The sequence below is a fragment of the Fusarium phalaenopsidis genome (assembly GCF_050370095.1).
Source record: "Fusarium phalaenopsidis strain FUZ10S chromosome Unknown contig_32288, whole genome shotgun sequence".
Classification (NCBI taxonomy): domain Eukaryota; kingdom Fungi; phylum Ascomycota; class Sordariomycetes; order Hypocreales; family Nectriaceae; genus Fusarium; species Fusarium phalaenopsidis.
In genome coordinates this window covers 1537691-1556150 of record NW_028145412.1, presented here as the reverse complement: position 1 = coordinate 1556150, position 18460 = coordinate 1537691, and the positions used below count along the sequence as shown (strand labels likewise).

Below are 18460 nucleotides of genomic sequence, written 5' to 3'. Positions count from 1 at the left end.
AGTGAAAATGCATAGAAGAGAAAGTTGTGGAGACACAGTCGAAAGTCATGAAGGTCTTTTTTCCGGGTTGAGGATGGGATCTCAAAGTGGCATATATTCGAGGTTCGAGGTATTGATATGTCCTTGAAGATACTGCACTTGGGCAGCTTAGGGGGAAAGCATCCATTTTCTTTTCGCGAAGACGTGATGTAAAATCTTTCGCATTCGTCGACATCACGAGCCCAGCTGCCCTCGAGGGATACCTGCCACTGGAGACAGGTCAAGGGGATATTTGACGCCATGTGTCAGGTGGAAGAGTTTGTGGGTGAATGTGCAGGTACAGATAGAGGAAAAGGCAGCGAGGGGAAATTGTGTTGTCAATAGAGCTGTGGTGAAGAGAGAAGATGAAATGGAATAAGATGAATAGAGTGACGCGACCGTGAATGAGACGTGACGACTTGATAAACACGCGAGCACGTGCTGTCGCGTTAGACAGCTGATTTGTATAAATACGAGAAAGACAAGGGACGCCAAGAACCCGATAAGCATGGTCGAACCTTGATGGACCCTAGCAGCGGAGCCTTTTAACATGACATTTGTATTAGCTCTCTCTAATTGACTTAGGCAAGATCATTGCGTTGATCAAGAAGATTGTATAACCATAACCCGTCAGCGGCTGTGCATCTTTCAATGTCACCTCTGTTGACTCGATGCCCACCATCGACGAAGAAAACCGTGTTAAGGCGGCTCTGAAGAAGGCCTGGATCAGGCTTCGTTACCAGCATCCGACCCTGGCCTCCCGTATCGAACTTGATGAAGATGGCGACCGCTTGCGAAGAGTGTACCGGTCATTTGATACCGACGATGAGCAGGAAACTTGGGTGGGCTCAACCTTCAAGGTTGTCGATACCGATATTGGGCCGCTCGAGTGGTTCAACAACAACACAGCCGCTGCCTTTGAGACTGCTAGTCTCTTTTTCATGAGATCAAATGGACAGGATATCTACCGCCCTACAATCTTCTTGCGTTGTCCCCACGACGTATCCGATGGTGTTGGCGTTCTGCAGCTGATCAATCAACTGTTTGACTACGCTGCAATGGCTTTCGAACAAGGAGATGAGTATTTCCTCCCAAAATGGGGCAAGGAATACGAAAATCTTTCTCCCTGTATAAAGATCGCTGCGAATATACCCGAAGCGTTGTCTAAAGCGCAAACTGGGCGTCTGGAGAAGATCCAAAAGCAAAATGGAACTATCTACAAACACCAGGGCCTTCTTGCACTCCCCTCAAGCTCTACGCATGCCAGTGGCGTTCAAGATGGCAAGCTGATGCGACTTTCACATACAGTTCCCAAGGATTTTACTTCGAAAATTCTTCGTGGCTGCAAGGACGTTGCTTCTGGAGTGAGTGTGACACATGTCTTCATGTCGGCCTTGGCAATGGCTCTCTCAGAGGTACAGCCCCGAAAAGAAGATTCATACCCAGTCCGATATGTCAATCACAGCATGATCAACCTACGTCCCTACTGCGGTGAACCTTATAATACCCCTGCTCACGCGGCTGCTGCATATCATACTATTTCAACACAGGCACTGGGCATAGACTTGGTTGTCCCCGGCTCTTCAGATCAGACAACTGGAGACCATGCGGCTTAAATGCGAAGAATTATGCCTCAAGTCCAAGACTTCTTCAACGACATCCAACCAGCTCCCTCGGAAGAGATTCATGAACAGGTTGCCTTCGCTCCCTCGACATTCAAGTCCTTCACTTCTCCATCCGGCGTTGACCCTCACGCTGTATCAGAGCCGCCTTTTTGCCCGGTAGCTTTGTTGTCAATCGGGAATGTGAGTTCTATGGTGCAGCAGGGACATGGGCCGTTTAAACTTACCAACGTCTGGGCCGCCAGCGAACCGATGGGGGCTGGCGTGGCGCTCTTTCTCGGGTCTTGGGATGGCCAGCTGGAACTCTCCGGTGTGTTTGACACGAGGTATCACGAACCAGGCTATGTGGAAAGCTTTCCTGGGCGGATTTTAATCTGCGTTAGTGGAGGACTGGGCATCGATGAAATCGGTTCAACGGAGGAAGTCAAAAGTCCACATGACAAGAAGAGAAAGAGGGCCGAGAGTGATCATCGTGTTTGCCCATGTGAGGTGTAGGGGAGTCGGGTTCTGGGTAGTTACACTAAACATGAGCAAAACAACAATGTGAACTAAGGTTCGAATCATGATAACAATGCAACGCTACGTCTACAGCCTGGACGTAGAATTAGCAATGGTATGCTGAGCGTGGTAAAGTATTCAGTTATCGATCGAATCTCTTCACTCTAACGCCGCCGTCTCATCTGTTAGTCTCGTTTCCTTCCCATAAGGCGAAGAATACCCCATGCCTTCTTGTTATAAGGTGCTCCCGCAAAAGTGAGCGTGTTATCGTGTGTTCATAACTGTATCGTTTGTTCCTGTGGCCGATGGCCTCTTTCAGAATTGTCACCGAGATCAACGAGAAGGATTCAGATCAGCAACAACTAAGATAGGCGTTAGCCGTATCGAACGCTGCTGCTCCCTCATTCGTTCTTCCTCTCTTAAGTGTTCTGTTTGGCAACACGTGTGAGCGAAAATTCCAAGTGGCTTCGGTATTAAAGGATGAGCGACTTACCGGAGTACGTCTGTAACCCCTGAAGAAATGGCATCCCCAACAGCAAAATAGGCATCAGCTGCCCGAATCCTTTGACGTCATCTTCATTGACGATGTCGGTGAGCGCTCTCCATGAGTCGTGGAATCTCTTTCTTTCGTCAAAAGTCCAATACAGGCCCAGTCCAAATCAGACACACGAGGTAGAAACAGCGTCGACAGTTTCGGATGACCCGATATAGTATAGCCAAACAAGTATCCGTCTCCAGAGTGGCAATGCGTGGCCCTTGGGTGATCCTTCACGGCCTTTGTCGTCAAGAACATGGTGTCTCGCATGATCAATCCACCAGTGGCCCAGCGCTGGCCAAAGTAATAGATATCGTCTTGGGTACTCAAACAAGATCATGGAGAAATTGAACCCCGTCCACCACAGCGGTTCGCCTCCCCTCTCTTTTCCAAGGGCACAGCTGGCGGGGCAGTAGGTGTAGGTGTACCAATCCTTGGCTCCAGACACATAAGAGCAGTAAAGAAGCAAAGATGCCAATATGAGCATGCTTATGACTCGGACCATGAGATCTCCTCCCCAGCCGATGGCGGCTCTAGCTCTCCTGGAGCGAGATGAATTCTTGCGGTCGGACCACACACCACGATGCTGCGTTTTCATACTCCCGACGACCTTGGTCCGGATGGCCAGGAGAGTAAGTTGATGCACCATACTGCTGAACCAGGCCAAGTTGGTCACCATACTAAAATGGTAGGCACTAATTCCGTCGTTTTTATCTTGCAGCTTAATCACGGCGGCGCTAAGCATGGCAATCCCCGTCACCAGTTGCATATCCGCGAGGGAGAGGAGAAAGGAGAAGAGAGTAGATTCGATCTTGTCGATACGGGACTCGATGAATGGCACCTTGGTGACGAAGCGGACCCAGGGATCACAGATGTTCCTTCTCATCCAGCCATCGATGGGGTTGAAGCTATCCTCGCGCTCGAGGCCAGAACGAATAAGCATGAGGTAAAGGCACGTAGCAATGATTGCCAGAGAGGAAGATGTGATGAATGAGCTTATGACCTGCTATATGTGTCAGTCCACTTTCAAAGAAGGACCGAACGAGTTGCGTACCCCGATACCAGCAATATCTGGGTCGGGCTGGGGACAACGACATTCGCAGTCGCCCCAGAACTACCAGTATGAGCTAAGGCCACAGTCATTGGCCATGTTGAGGATAGCTTGAGGCAAACAAAGCCCGTAAAGCAAAGAATTCAAACCAACAGGCTCCAACTGGGTAGCCAGAATGCCGTACAGTATTTATCCCCGCCCTTCAATCGCTACCAGTTGTTCCTTGTCCAGGATTGCCACGTCATTCAGAGGCGCAAGCTAATAGGAACTTGAAGGCAGCTGCAAGCTCTACAACTTTAAAATGGTTGTTTAATTGGGAGCCTAGTGTTTGCCAAGACACGCATTCCTTGCAGGCCGCTTTCAGCTGCTGCATCACAAGACGCCACCAATGCAGGCTGAGGCCAGGCTGTGCAATTTGTGGCACGGTCAGAGTAAGCGGCTGAAACTCTATAGCCACCGTGCTAAGTATGCTGAATCTGGCAAAGGTTTTCCAAACCAGTGATTCGTTCTGTGACGTTCAAGGCTCCCTTTCCAATACCTCTGTCAGAAGAATAGCATGGCGGCAGTTGCCAGAACACTCATGCTGTAATAAAATCACCGGCTCAATATTGATGGGCTTCTTTATACATCAAAATGCATATTGTTGTCCTTGATAGCCTTCATGTTGCCCTAGTATTTTTCATTAACCGTCAGTGACCAGGTATGAATCAATCAAGAAGGTTATTAGAGAAGTCCACATAGAGCCAAAGTAACGGCATCGGTATCCTCGTTTCCAAGAATATTGCCAATGTAGCCGAGCCTGCCCATCCCAACTCTGGCAGACGCAACTGCGGCCGCGCTATATCCTCCGTTTTCAGTATACAACGCCCCATAATGCCCTGTTTTCTTTATGAAGAGCATCGATTGACTGTATTTGGAGGGAAGCTGGCTGGAGAGGCGGTCGACGACAACACCAGGGCGCAAGCTGACTGTGGTTATGAAAGAGCAATACCCCCGCCAAGAAAGGCCCACGCTGGCGAAGAAGCGATCGAGCTCGTCCATGTTGACCGTCTTGCTAAAAAAAAACCGGCCAGCACCACTCTGGCCCCCTTGCGGAGACGGTCTATGATACACTCAAGGATCCTCTTCTGACGAGTGATGGTACCATCGGCGATGAGGATAATGGACGGAGGTGACTCACGGCCAAGTATAGCCAGGGCGGTCTCGGGCGCCGTGGCCCGCTCCATCCTGGCTTTTGAGTCGATGTTCGCGATGAGACTTCCAAATCCAGCGTCAAACTGAGACTCGGACTCAAAGCATAGAGCAAGGACGCGAGGGCCTTGCTTCGTTCCGGCCGTTGTGAGCGGAGAAGACCTAAAACTGATATCTTGAAACTCAGCAATGGCTACGCCGTTGCGGGCTGCCTCTTTCGCCGCCGTATCGGCATGAGCATTGTAACTCATTGAGATTTGCAAAAAATCAACCTGCAGGCCTCGGTCATACCATCTTTCTACCTCACCGAGCAACAGCTCCCACAAGTCTTAGTTCTTGACGTCATCATGGGTGCGTATCTTCCATCTCCGAAATACCCAGCCCTAGGACCAGGTGGTAGCGCCCTCAGCGACGTAATTTGAGTCGGTTACAATAACAATGCTTTCGAAACCCTCCTCTTGCCAATCACAAAGACACAGCGCGGCAATGGATGTACGCAGCTCAGCTCGGTTGCTGGTCGCGATAATGTCATCTCCAAACGGTCCCTTATCCTCAAGCCGATCGGACGCAACGCACCGGTCATTTCCAGGTGGTCCACAGACGAAATCCCAGCCAGCGAGAGATCCCAGCCGACCATTGTTGATGCAAGCCCCGTCGGCATACGCAACAAGTCTTCTTGGGTGTTTGCTGGAGATATACCGGGCCGTTTGTCTGGCACTCAAACCAGTTTCGATGGGCATTTCATCCATATAATTGGCTTTTCCCGGGAATATCTCCCCACTGCCTCGCTTTCTCTTCAATCCCCCTTTCCCCTTTCCTGGGTCTTCGAGCCGCGCGTTACCCACGCCAGTGGAGGCAGCAGTGTCTTGATATACGCGGGTGCATCTCCGTCTCTCAGAATCAATCGTCAGAATAGCATCTTCGGTCTTTTGCCAGGCACGTAGACAGTGGTGGAGAACCACATCTGCCTCCTCTTTTGAACCGCGAGTATAGGAAGGTCCTGGGGTCGACAGCGGGTGGGATGAGGCTCAACAAACAAGGTCCCATCCTTGTGGTTTTGATACGCATATATGTCGAGATAAAGCCGCAGTTTCAGAAGGGCGAGGGCCACGAGCTGGCTGAGGCTCAGAGCTCCCGAGCAGAGCGTGCCGATGGGCTCGAAAGGGTTGGCCCTACGAATCTCCAGAAACGGTAGCGTACTATTTTCCTAATCTTCGAGTTTGTTGAACTGGCCATTAGCGTTGACGGTGGCCCACCACTTGAGAAAACTGTAGCACTCCTCTTCACGGTCGAGCCGCAGCAGGAGGTGGGGGATAATGTCTCACACACGCAGGGGGTCGCATCGGTGGAGCTGGAGGATGTCTTGAAAGCGTCCAGGAGCGTTTGCTACAGCACTGGCTGAATTGAATTGAAGGAGTTCGTTAATAGCAGCGAACTGCTCCTTAATGTTGTCATCGTTCATCGCAAGTGAATTGAAGCTGTGAAGGACAGATCGGACGCGATTTCGCGAGAGTTAAGGGAGCGAGGTAGGTAGTTGAGAAGGTCCCGAAGAAAATCCAGGTTTCAGGGGTAATAACAGCATTTTCCTCAAGATTATCGTGGCGTCAAGCACCAGCCACAATACCGACGGATAAGAAAGAAAAGGATAGATAGAAACCCCCTGCTGCAGCCCACGGTGGTTTCTCTGGATTCATGTGACAATGCATACAATTGTCCTTCCCTCTCAGAACCATCAAGCCAATGTCTAGCGGTCTCTGGGTTCCAACAATGGTCAGAAGGGAGCTCCACACGATGGATCAAGACCAGGGTTACTTAGTGGTGTCTCCAAGGCGTTTCTTCGCTCCTCTATACATACGTAGTACTCTATAGAGGTCCTGGTTTACACAGCTACCATCAGTGCAGCACCAAGAAGGACAGATCTGGACAAGGTCGTGGTCAGCGACGAAACACCCCAGCTCACGTTTATGGTTTCAAACGAGCGTATGTGTTTGACTAACTCCTCCTCACATCATTCGCCATTTGGTAGAAGCACCATCCTATCATTTCCAGCTAGAGCCGGGATTGGGATTGCCTTGTCGACAGGAAACTCCTTTCAGTAATATGTAGGGGCTTTGGGAGGGTTACCAATGGCTATTTTATTTGTCTCTTGATGGGGGGTGCTAGCAACACTCAGGGGCGGCTATAATAAAAACCACTTGTCTATGCCTGAGCTCCCAGCGAAGCCTGCCCCAGAGATCACCGAGCCGGGGAACCATGCAGAGTCGACGTCCTGAGCGAAAAATGGCCAAAGTCAAACGTTGGAATCTTATTGAGTACAATAAATAGAACTCTGTTTCCTCACATATCGTTACTGTGGTCCTCTCACTGGGCTTGTAGAACCACAAAGACGGCGCGTACGTCGGTTCCGATCACCTCCAGCTTGTCGCCCACGAGCTTCGCTTTTCCTTCCTTATCAAGCGCCTTCACTTTGTCCTCATACCCATTCTTCTACCAAACCGATTCTCTTACCGTTGCCACAATAAACCCTCCCGGCATAACCACCCTGACAAAGCCATCAAAAGCGCCAGGTCCGACATGGCCTTGAGTCAACGTCCCAACACAGACAACGACGTCATAGGACTGGTCAGGAATGTCAAGACGTCGTGATAGATCCGCCACGCTCAAGGAGCGATATATGCCAGTTCGACGAGCAACCCGGAGCATGCCAGGACTGAGATCCATCCCGTCAAGATGTGTCGCACCACGCTTGGCGAGATGTTGGCCGACGAGTCCTGTGCCGCATCCAGCATCCAAAATGGCTGCACTTGTGATCTTCTGAGAGCCGACGTGCTTGAAAACATAGTCACTGGCAATTTCAGGGGCCGTGTACTCCTCCTTGCCGATATGTTCATTGTAACTCTCGGCCCAGCTCTCGTAAGTGGCCAAGGTCTCGGCGACACTGGAGGAATTGAGGGAGCGTGCGAGGTTGGCCATTTGAGCTCAGAAGGTGCCTAACAGGTATCGAGATAGAACTAGATAGTATAGATTCTGTCAAGAAAACGTTATTTCTAGAATAGACGTTGGTTACGATGGAAAGATGACGTAGTCGAGGAAGGGAGGGGAATATGCAGGGTCGGAAGCAGTTCCAATGCCGATCTCACATCGGGTATTGTGACCTCGGCAACTTATCTGATAAGAAAGGTGAGAAGAGTCGAGGGCGGGTTAAGGGGGTTATTGTAGTCAGATTAGTACTTCTCCCCGCTGGTCCCCACGAGTTGCGTGACTAACACAATCCCAAGGTTGTCAAATGCCGGGCAAACGGCTACCTTGAGGACCTTGCTACCTGGGACATCCCCAACAACATTAGCCAACCAACACAGTTTTCTCGCATGTTATCAACGAGAAAATGCAACCTCCTAATCATGAAGGATCAGCTGCAACATGTTGACCACCAAGGGGGGTTACTCGCGTCCTAATCCTCGCCGCTGGATAAACAAAGGCAATAATACCCCAACCACAAGTTCTAGAAGTCGGACTCACATGGAACAGCGTTAATGACGAGGGTAATCTGTGTAAAGTATATTCATGCGAGACAGAATTGCTTGTTTTACGCTAATTGAATCAAATGTTATTCACTATGACCACCTTCCAGAGGAGTTGTTCTGATATCGGGTACCTCAGACATTAACATATCCCGTACCTGCATACCACTAGCGAAGCCAACACACGGCCCAGGACCCGGAAATGCCCTCAGGGGACGATTCAAACGGCCGATTCAGCCACCCGCTGTCTCGAGACGTCATCTATGTTTAAAGCATGGCAGTTATCTAAAGATGACTTCCAGGACAAGAACCAAGATCGTTACACATGAGAGATTGTAACAATCAAAGATAAATGAAACAACATACCTGCAGATGGAGGCGAGCAGCAACGAAATCGAAATGAGAACCTTGAACCAAAAATTAGACCATAGTGAAGAAATCGCAAGGAAGAAGCAGGAAACAATAAGGGAATAGGATATAAAGATCAGCAACATCAAATTATAATTGCGTTAGAAGCAGGCCTAACTCGCAACGAGGGAAAACGACATGGAGGAAGAAAAAGGACAGAGTATCAACCGAACTGAAGGCTGAAATCGAGGAGCTGAAAAGCGACAAAGTCAAATCAATCAAGCATATATATGAAAAGGAAAAGAAAAGAGATTAGGAGCTCAGGAAGAAGCTAGCTCAAAAAAAATGGAAACACAAGTGACTTCACCCGTCGAGTGCAACAATTGAGAGACGAAATTCGAAAGCCAGGCGAATCAAAGGTCAAGCCTTTATTCGAGGAAACGCAGCAGATTTGCGAACTGGAAAGCACCAACAAGCGTTCGCCGGTTCGTCTTAAAGAGAAGGAGGATCGGTCCTTTACAAGAAACGCTTCAAAGTTGAAAGGCGAGGAGAAAGAAGGGCATTGGAGGACGAGATTCGACCCAAGAATAAAAAAAGATCGAGACTCGGAGAAAGGAGATTGAGTCTAAGGAAGAAAACGTCCAGAGTCGAGATGGGACTGCTTCCTGAGAGGGTCGACGGTTGGGGACACGGTTTGAGCAGCAAGGCGCTCCGGTGCTGGCCAGTCAGCCATCTCAGCAGAGAGCCCAGTACAAATTAGAAATAGAAGAGTGAGCAGAAATCAAAGTCTGCGGGCCTTGGCGAGCAGCGACCGCAGCCAAGTCCGAGAACCCTAGGTCCGAAGGAAGCGGCATTTCCTGCCCCTGGCGAGCTCAGCACGGAGCATGACATGCATAATAACCCACTCTTAGTACCTAGTCGTCGATATCGGCACATTGGATTTCTCAGCAGTCCGTGTTCTCGGTCCGTCGGTCTTCATAATTACTTTAAATAAAAAAACGTCCGATGCTGACAGGGTGTGGTTTCAGAAGCTGAGCCTCTGGGCTGAGTAAGATGCCGATCCTTTGTCAGTCCGAGCACGCCAATCAGATAAGTTTCATTCTACGGCAGTGCAGTCACTGCCTCGATCGTCAGTGTTAATTAATGTTTTACCCAATAGAAGAGGCCTATATTGGTTCTCCAGCGATGCGTTGTCAAGCTACACCCTTGTTTATAGCGATCCTACAATCATTGGGCTATCACTAGATGTAACAGAACTTTACCAGATGGAAAAGTATAAAAGCAAGCCTTCCAATTCTAATGTACCTACCTTTTACTCACAGCATAAACACATCTAGACGCCCAGTTGCAAGACTCTTACATCTTTTACCAACCTCAAACACACCGATAATTCCATCACCATCCTCCAACACCGCCAATATGGTCAACTATCTCACTTCCGTCGCTCTTCTGCTCACTGTAGCCACCTCAACTCTTGCTATTCCGCAAGGCCTCGAAGCCCGTGCTCCGAGCTGTCTAGATAACCTCCCTGGAGACACACTGGCCAATGTACATATGATTCAACAACCCTTCACCATTCACTCTAACCGTACCGCTAACCCTCGGACAGATCAATGAAGCTGTAGAGTGCATCAACTACCTCGCCAGTCTGGGGAACCAGGCATGCACGGCTGGCGTCAGCGGCCAGTCCTTCTGCAGGCGCGGAAACACCCAGATTACTGGACTTGCTGTTGGCCTTCCCAGCGACCGGACTGCGACTTCGCCTTGGTGAGTCTAGAGCACCCGTCATTTGCAGACGATTTGTGGTGGGCAACTGCTAACTTCTTCAATAGCCAGGCTGTCGCTCGGGGTGCTGGATTGGTCATGGATAGGTGCTCCAGGGCTGATGGCAAGGTCAGGGGCCAGAACCCTGCCTGGGGTAATGGCAACCTAATGGTTGATATCCGCACGGTTCCTCAGTAGGGCAGGAGTATTCTACCCAGGATACTGTGTTTCAGGACCTACGGTGGCGTCTATTGGCTCTTCACATCTTTTCTCGTGTTTTTCTATTCTCTTGAAGGTGCTCAAGCCCCATCTTCCACCAGTTTATTAAATAGTTCGGCTCAAATTAGACTGAAATGATCCAACCCCGTCCCCTGCTGGTAAAATCAAGAGCGATCAAGATATAAAGGCTTCCAATGTCTGACTGCGCCTGAATGTACATGCAGGTCGTCAAGATGTGTTGCCCTTGCTCCGCTTGAGTCACTTGCACCGCTACTGCACCAACTTGAGCTCTCGTTTGGTAGGCACATAATATCCTGCCCGGCCCTGCACGACTCATCAGGCAATCCGGACCTGGAGGTTTTTTTTTTTTTTTGGATCTATGGAGTTCTTGAGCCACTGCTAAGCGATGTCTGACCCGCCAGTTAGTCGGCCGAGGAAGTAAACATAGATTCTATAGCTTATGCACGCTGCTATCCTTAGTCCATCGCCGGAACGTCTTTCCGTAGAAATAAAACACAGCACCAAAGAGACACCATGCCACTGTAAGAGCCATGTTTACCATGAAGGCGTTGATGAAGCTGAAGAAACAAGGCGTTAGTTTTGCTAAGGGCGACAGGTTGGAGAAGGGATGCTTACCCATCGGCTTCGGTCCATGGCGTAATAAACTTCCCCATGCCGTACCCCCACAGATTCTTGTTAACAGTGATGGCAACGAAAAGTGATCCTGCAACAGGCTTGTAACTATCAACGGCGTACGTGCTGCTGATGCTTGGGAGTGCCGCAACTTGGATGCCAGCTGTGGAGTAGCCCAGCACGACGATGACCTGCCACGGCCATTTGTACTGGTACCCGATGGCTGTGATAATGTGCCCAAAGGCCATGATTATAACATAGGGAATCATGGCCGGCAGACGCATTTCAGGTTCCCGGATTCCATTGTTCCGAGCCGTTGCTCGAGAAGAAACCCAGTCACTGAACGGGCCGGCCGTCGCGAGGCCGATCAGAGCCCCAACGAAGAGTGAGAAATTTGTAAAACCTGCCCATCATGTTAGCATAGGGCTGGCATTCCATTCCATCAAGTAGACCAACCAATGTTTTGCGAGCTCATATTGTAAGGAGGCGCTGAAAAGACCTGTGTCTGGGTCAAGTTGAGAATCAAGATGAAGCTACAGCTCCAGCTGACGACAAAAGACGCAAAGAGCACAATCGGAAAGGTAAACAGCTTCCAAGGAATCCACACTTCATAGAGGACGGATCGAAAGGTAGACGCATTGGGCTGAAATAGCTTCCACTGCTGTCGGCTCGGCTTCCCCTTTCCAAGGCAAGGGTCCCTGTCGGCATTGAACTCGCTCTCGTTGGACCCGTCATCGGGCCTTTGCTTCTCCTGATGCTCAACTTCTAGGACTTTGGAGGATGTATCGGGTGGGATGGACTGGCCCTCGGTGGTTTCGTCACGGCTGAACATGGTCTCGGGAAAGCCAAAGATGATTATGATGAGAGATGCGGCTGTCATGGCGGCGTTGAGCCACCAGAAAGAGGGCCAGCCAGTGTGGTCAGCCATGGCGCCGGCGATGATGGGTGCGACCTAGAAATGTTAGTTACGGGATACCTTGGCTTTTTGCAGGGACATACGATCAGAGCTCCGGTGTATATAACCCAATACATGGTGTTCCACTTGCCACGATCGTGGAGGAAGAAGATGTCTGCGATGACGCTCGGCTGGATGGTCTCTCCGGGACCTGCGCCAATACCGCTTACACTGCAATGTCGTTTAGTGGCTGAGCGTTATTGCCGGCGTTGTGAAACTCACATGGCAGCACCCATGAATCCATTGTATGTGGTAGCCTTTGCTCGCCAGATATGAGACGCCAGACAGACGATCTGGGAGAGGATCAAAACAGGGCGTCTGCCAAAGGACGTCGAAACGGGAACCCTGTCAGATCATTCATCAGTCACTGTGAGCTAAAGGTGTCCACTCCCTTGCACCACATCCACTTACCAGAAGAAGTTGCTGAAGCCAAGAACCAAGATGGTCACACCAGTAAATTGAATGACGTTGGTCAAGGAGGTATTATAGTCTTCCATCAGATAGCCAAACATGGGCCCGAGAGCCAGCGGCGCGAAGCCCTGTGTGAAGCTCATGGTCGACACGGCAACGAGAGCCGAGACCTTCCACCAAGTGCTCCAGTTGAGGGGGTCATGAGGCGAGCTAGAGGGCTGGGGGACGAGCACGCGGTGGGACTTGTCCTCGCTCTTGACGAAGTGATGGCTTCCGATGTCTGCCATGATCTCGGTGCCGGGGAGGATCTCGATGTCGAGCTCATTCTGGATCTGCTCCAACTCCTGGGGAGGGTCAGTGGGAGCTTGCTGGAGGTGGTTTGGAGGTGGTTCAACATACCGCCTGGCGGGAGTCCGTCGCCATGTTGGTGGTTGTAGGATGACCGACGGCTTCGTAATGGGATCGTTGAATGAGGCAATGCAGGGGCACCTCAGCGAGCTGCATGAACAGGGACAAGGAGATTGGGAACCGACGGGGAGAGCATCTTATATTTGACAGTCTTTCAATAAAATGAATCAGAGCTCGGTGCAGCTTCTGGCATATTGCCACGAGTCATGGCATGGTGACGCTATTCGGAACCCTTCCGAGGGCACCCAAGTATACTATCCCGCGGTTACTACGACCGCAACCCCAAACGTCCAAGTTGAATAAAATCAACGATACATCACCCCCCTAGCTTCCCCGACGCTCGAGCCCCTTGCGCTGGACCGAAGTGCCCCATCAGTTGAGCCAAGACCAATCATGGCACGATCGGATATTCGGATGTCCGGATATGAACTGAGAACCTCCACATCCCCGGATTATACCCCAGAATGTTCCCCAGAATCTATACTTCCCCGCTCTCGATCCCAAGCTGAGGTTCCGAGGCGCAGGTCTAGATTGTATTTGGTGAGGTGTTATTTGCCAGTGAGTTGCGGGCGTCGAGGGGTTGAGGGTCGGAAAGCGGTTCCGCGATACCGAGCATGTCAGTCGGTTTTGGATCTAGATAGCGTGACTGATGGCATGCGACCTCTACTTGCGGGCCGATAAACAGCATGTACATATAAGCCCATCTAGAAGCTCTTCATTTGGTTTCACTTCAACCAAGCCCTTGTACACATCCAAGTCTCTGTTCAGTCACATATTATCGGTCTTACTTCACAGATTCCTACCATGACATCACCCACCAACATCGCCACAGAGGCGCTCGTCACCGAGAAACCCGGCGACAGGTTTGAGATGAGGCCTATCATCCTGGATGAGGTTCGGGGGGACGAAGTGCTTGTCGAGATGAAGTATTCCGGTATTTGCCACACAGTCTGCCATCCTATGCTAAGTTTCTCTTAACTCTGGCGACTCACTCTTCCTAGGATGTTCTTCTACAGAACGGTCTCATCCCTGGAGTCGAATACCCTGCCATCTTCGGTCACGAAGGCGCGGGTATCATCCGGGCCCTAGGCAGCGACGTCAAGGACAAGTCCCTTCAGGTCGGCGACCATGTCCTCCTCTCCTTCAATGTTTGCGGCAAGTGCAAGAAGTGCGTTGCGGGCAAACCGTCCTTCTGCCACATCCACTCCCCCGTGAATGTTGGTTCAGTCCGCCTCTCTGACGGCTCGACTCCCGCTCGTCTTGAGGATGGCCGATCTGTGCGAAGCCAATTCTTTGGCCACTCTTCCTTCGCGAGGGTATCTGTCGTAGCCGAAAGAAGCGTTGTCAAGTGCCCATACCCCGAGTCGCTGCCATACTACGCCCCCCTGGGCTGCGGCTTCCAGACAGGGGCTGGCACGGTGCTCAACGCGCTCAAGCCGGACAAGACCCAAACGGTAGTGATCTTTGGTATGGGGAGCGTTGGTATCGCTGCGTTGATGGCTGCGGCGTACCTTCAGGTCAAACAGCTTGTGGCGGTGGATGTTGTGGATGACAAGTTGGCCAACGCCAAGGAATTTGGTGCTACACATGTCGTGAACTCGAGGGCATGTGGCGAGGGCGGTATTGAGGCCAAGATTAGGGAGATTACAGATGGGGGAGCCGATTTTGCTATCGATTGCACAGGCTTGATCCCCGTTATCGAGTCACTTTTCGGGTGTCTTGCACCAGGAGGTACTGCGACTAGTGTTGGTGTGCCGCCGCCAAACAGCGTTGTCCGGGTTGAACCCCAGACGTTTCTTCTTGAGAATAAGCGATATGTTGGTGTTGTTGAGGGTGGTTCAAATCCCCAAAAGGTGAGGATCTAACAAACTGCAGTCAGGCTGGCTGGTCCCTAACATGTGTTTAGTTTATTCCCGAGTTGATGGAGCTTCATCGACAAGGCCATTTCCCAGTCGAGAAGCTATGTACGGTTTACTCGGTCAAGGAGTTTGAGAAGGCATTGGCCGATATGCGTGGCGGGAAGGTAAGTTGATAAGTCCATGGTGTTATCTGATAGATACTGATGTTGGGCATGACAGGTCGTAAAGCCGATTATTCACTGGGATTGAGATGAAGGACTGGCGGCAGATAGAGCACGAATAGAACATAGACATAAATTTAACAAATGTCTCATCACACCTGGCAGCTCAGCACGAGGCAAACGTGGCGTTCAATGCCTTGATCAGTCATCCAATCCAGTCCCTGTAAGCTTTGACACACTCTTGAAATATCCGGTGAAGGCCTCAGGCAAGGTGGCGTTCAGCATCCAATGAGGATCTATGGCAGATGTCCCAAGAGTTTCATATCGCTCACCCGACCAGTGATGAAAGTGCAACTGAATGCAACTGATCAGATGAGTACTCCCACATCGGTTGCCCTGCATCTGTTTGCCTTCTGTCACCGCTTGGTAAATCACAATTCCACGCAGCTTTGTCTTTGTTTCAAATTCCAATTCCTTTGCCCTATTTATTGGAACCGTTTTCCCATCCCTCTTCAAGTCATGCGAGCTGGCAGACGGCAGTCGCTCAGAATGTCAATCCAAGTCACGACCGCCCCCGGTGCCCTCGTCGCCTTGGGCCTGGGTGTCAGTGATGTTTCCACCCTTGTTGCCCTCGGCAGGAGGGTGGGAAACTGGTGGACGGCTGCGGACGGCGACAAGGAGTTTCTTTCTCTTCTCGATGAAGATGTGTCAAACATCCTCCAACACCGCGGGCTCCTCGATGTTGCAGCCTTCAACAAGCGATGGAGTACGAAGATTCAGTTTCTGGCAAACGGGAAGCTAGAGACATCCTGTACAACATGCTCAAGTCTCTTTTGAAGCTTCACGAGAATGGGGAGGACATTCTCCGATCTCAATACTCTTCTCGTCTTAACGCCTGGAGATCGACAGCCGTTCTGCGTGGCCTCGGTCAGGCTGCCTACGAGAACCGTCAAGAGTTGATCCGCAATGACTCCGTTATGAGCGGATGGTTACCTAAGACGGAGTCCAGCCATGTTGAAGAGTTCTTCACCTGGCTACTCGGCTCTCAGGAGCCATTCTTCAAGACTTCTTCATCAGATGTTGCTGGGATGGCCATATGTCTATTCCAGCTGGGGTTCGACATCATCGATGTCCAATCGACCGAGTCCTTGGAAAAAAGTCAGCGCCCATGCACAGTCATTTACTCGTCACAGCCATTCTATCACTCTATTTCAACTCCGGAAGGTGTAAGAGCCATTGTTGCGAGAGATGCCTCAATCACAGTCCCCCTTGAGCATCCAGAGGAGGCTGTTAGCGTCTTTCCTATCGGGCATGGGGCTCTAAACTAGTGCAGAATTGCTTGGAAGGAGGGGCGAAAAGCAGCAAAGACCATCCAAATATCTGTTCAGGGAGAACAAATACCAGGCCGCATGCAGCAGGGAAATCACCAGTCTGCCAGAGACAGATGGGTCGCAGCGGGCCCCAGCAGTCTGACTGCTCAACTTCAACGAAAGGATGTCACCTATGTGGTCACAGATGCTGGAGACCCTGCTGAAAGAGCATCTGGTGAACTTTACTATCTGGCATTGAATTTTAGATTCTTTGCGAACCGAGAAACTGTGAACGGGCCGGAAGACTGCCTCGGCCAGACCTCCATAGGCGTCCTTTCCTGGATGTTGAGTTTCACGAGACCAGACACACCCGAGGGCATGTTAGACTTTCATCTCTCGAGATTGAGGACAAGCGAAAGGTGGAAACGTTCTGCATCTTCCAGTCGTTCATGATGTGGTACTACTACGACATCTTTGGAAGACTTGTTGACACGTCTCCACTGGCGGCGAAAACGGTTGAGGGCTCTTGGGGCTTCCTATCACCTGGGTTTTTGAGGTACATGCGGTCCTATTCACTAACTAAAGCCCCCTCAGGATCTGAGCCGCGTGTGCGAACTTTTGGACGGTCAAGGCTTATTCCTTTGCTTTCCATGCTCTTCGTGGGAGGGCACGGGACGAGCTACAATCCAGAGACGACCGAGGATGCATTCGCGAAGGCCGATTGCCTCGGTATCGTTGGGAAGCGAACATTGATTGCCGACAGCCTGCTGGGAAAATGCTCTTCTCCTCAGAAAATTGGTTTCTTCGCCCTCCTTGGTGTTGATGTTGGAGGCGTGCCAAGAGACTTCAACGGACTCATCGAGCCGGGGGTCTTGCCTCCCAACATTCCTCTCCTGGATTGCCTTGACGATGGTTATGAACAATCGGATATCCCCGAATCATCTCCGCCAGAAGATGTAACCTTTCACATCGAGGCTGACTGGGAAGCAAACCCGGAAACGGTGTTGTTTTGCGTTAGGTATAGAGGTCGTCGACTTGCAACGGTCTCTCCCATCCCGGCAGATTACCAGTTCTGCAATGCTTATCTGCCGCCGGAGACTGGACTTGGACAAAGTCTCACAAGAAATAGGCTCTCTAAAGGCGTGGTGGCGGAGGTATCAACACTCTTGGAAGACTCCCCTGTTCTCCCAGTCTCATACTATCCTGGAGTCCCGGTCCTTTTCCAGGCGCTTGATCGCCCCGGTCTACGCTATGCCGCCACTGCGCTGTATGGCGCAAGGGCGCGTGTCAAAGTGGCAACAGATTGCGTCGAGAGAGCTAGGCAGACAGAAGTTGGGGTGCGTAGGGCCGGTAGGCCTGCGTATGTCATTGTTGGTGGCCTAGAGGGTACGATAACGGAGGGTGTTTCCATGGATAAAGCCGATGTCCCCAACCTGTTGCACGAGATTCCGGTCAGGGGCCAGGAGGCTGGAGTTGCTGTATGAGGGACTTCATAGCTGTCGATCGTTGATATTTGCATGCGTCTTTCATTGAACTTGGCTTAAGCACTTCTCCTCGACCACGGGCACAGAGTGTATCGACGTACCCGCACCATTGTAAAACTACCGTCCAGCTTGGGTCGAGCTCGGCACAAGACAGCCACCTCGATGCTCTGTGCTTCAGATGCCGGGTTATCGGCCGCCTAATGACGCATGGTAATCAAACTCCAGAGGTATGTAGCGATTGCGTGCTCATGATACTCCGTCGTACACGGATTGTCCAGCGGCAGGATACCAATCGGGAGTCGCGATGTGGTAGGCTGTTCCAGCCGATCCAACCGACCCAGCCGATGGTGGTGATGGCCTCACTGTTGTTGCGGTTGCACAGACGCCAGTCTCAAGTAACATCACTTTCCCAGCCAGTAAAATTCATTAGAATTACAGTGTCACAATTCATTGGCCCTTTGATCCAAACACT

At 50.9% G+C, this 18460-nt stretch overlaps 5 protein-coding genes across 5 annotated transcripts; 3 read left to right on the top strand and 2 right to left on the bottom strand.

Moving 5' to 3' along the window:
- Window positions 1-689: 689 nt before the first annotated feature.
- On the top strand, window positions 690-1634 carry LRP88_04089 (uncharacterized protein; the record flags this gene model as incomplete). Its single annotated transcript, XM_083240676.1, has 1 exon — window positions 690-1634. One exon carries the CDS (start codon window positions 690-692, stop codon window positions 1632-1634), a length of 945 nt encoding a protein of 314 aa, XP_083103966.1.
- Window positions 1635-7402: 5768 nt separating this feature from the next.
- On the bottom strand, window positions 7403-7888 carry LRP88_04088 (class I SAM-dependent DNA methyltransferase; the record flags this gene model as incomplete). The annotated part of the gene is made up of 1 exon (XM_083240675.1): window positions 7403-7888. One exon carries the CDS (start codon window positions 7886-7888, stop codon window positions 7403-7405), a length of 486 nt encoding a protein of 161 aa, XP_083103965.1.
- Window positions 7889-10203: 2315 nt separating this feature from the next.
- Window positions 10204-10746, top strand: LRP88_04087 (uncharacterized protein; the record flags this gene model as incomplete). The annotated part of the gene is made up of 3 exons (XM_083240674.1): window positions 10204-10332; window positions 10394-10551; window positions 10617-10746. The coding sequence occupies 3 exons, from the start codon at window positions 10204-10206 to the stop codon at window positions 10744-10746; spliced, it is 417 nt and encodes a 138-aa protein (XP_083103964.1).
- A 472-nt stretch (window positions 10747-11218) lies between these two features.
- On the bottom strand, window positions 11219-13189 carry LRP88_04086 (uncharacterized protein; the record flags this gene model as incomplete). The annotated part of the gene is made up of 7 exons (XM_083240673.1): window positions 11219-11345; window positions 11404-11803; window positions 11857-12352; window positions 12400-12526; window positions 12578-12700; window positions 12767-13110; window positions 13166-13189. 7 exons carry the CDS (start codon window positions 13187-13189, stop codon window positions 11219-11221), a joined length of 1641 nt encoding a protein of 546 aa, XP_083103963.1.
- A 789-nt stretch (window positions 13190-13978) lies between these two features.
- LRP88_04085 (NAD(P)-dependent alcohol dehydrogenase) lies at window positions 13979-15282 on the top strand (the record flags this gene model as incomplete). Its single annotated transcript, XM_083240672.1, has 4 exons — window positions 13979-14122; window positions 14176-15027; window positions 15081-15197; window positions 15253-15282. The coding sequence occupies 4 exons, from the start codon at window positions 13979-13981 to the stop codon at window positions 15280-15282; spliced, it is 1143 nt and encodes a 380-aa protein (XP_083103962.1).
- Between the last annotated feature and the right edge of the window lie 3178 nt (window positions 15283-18460).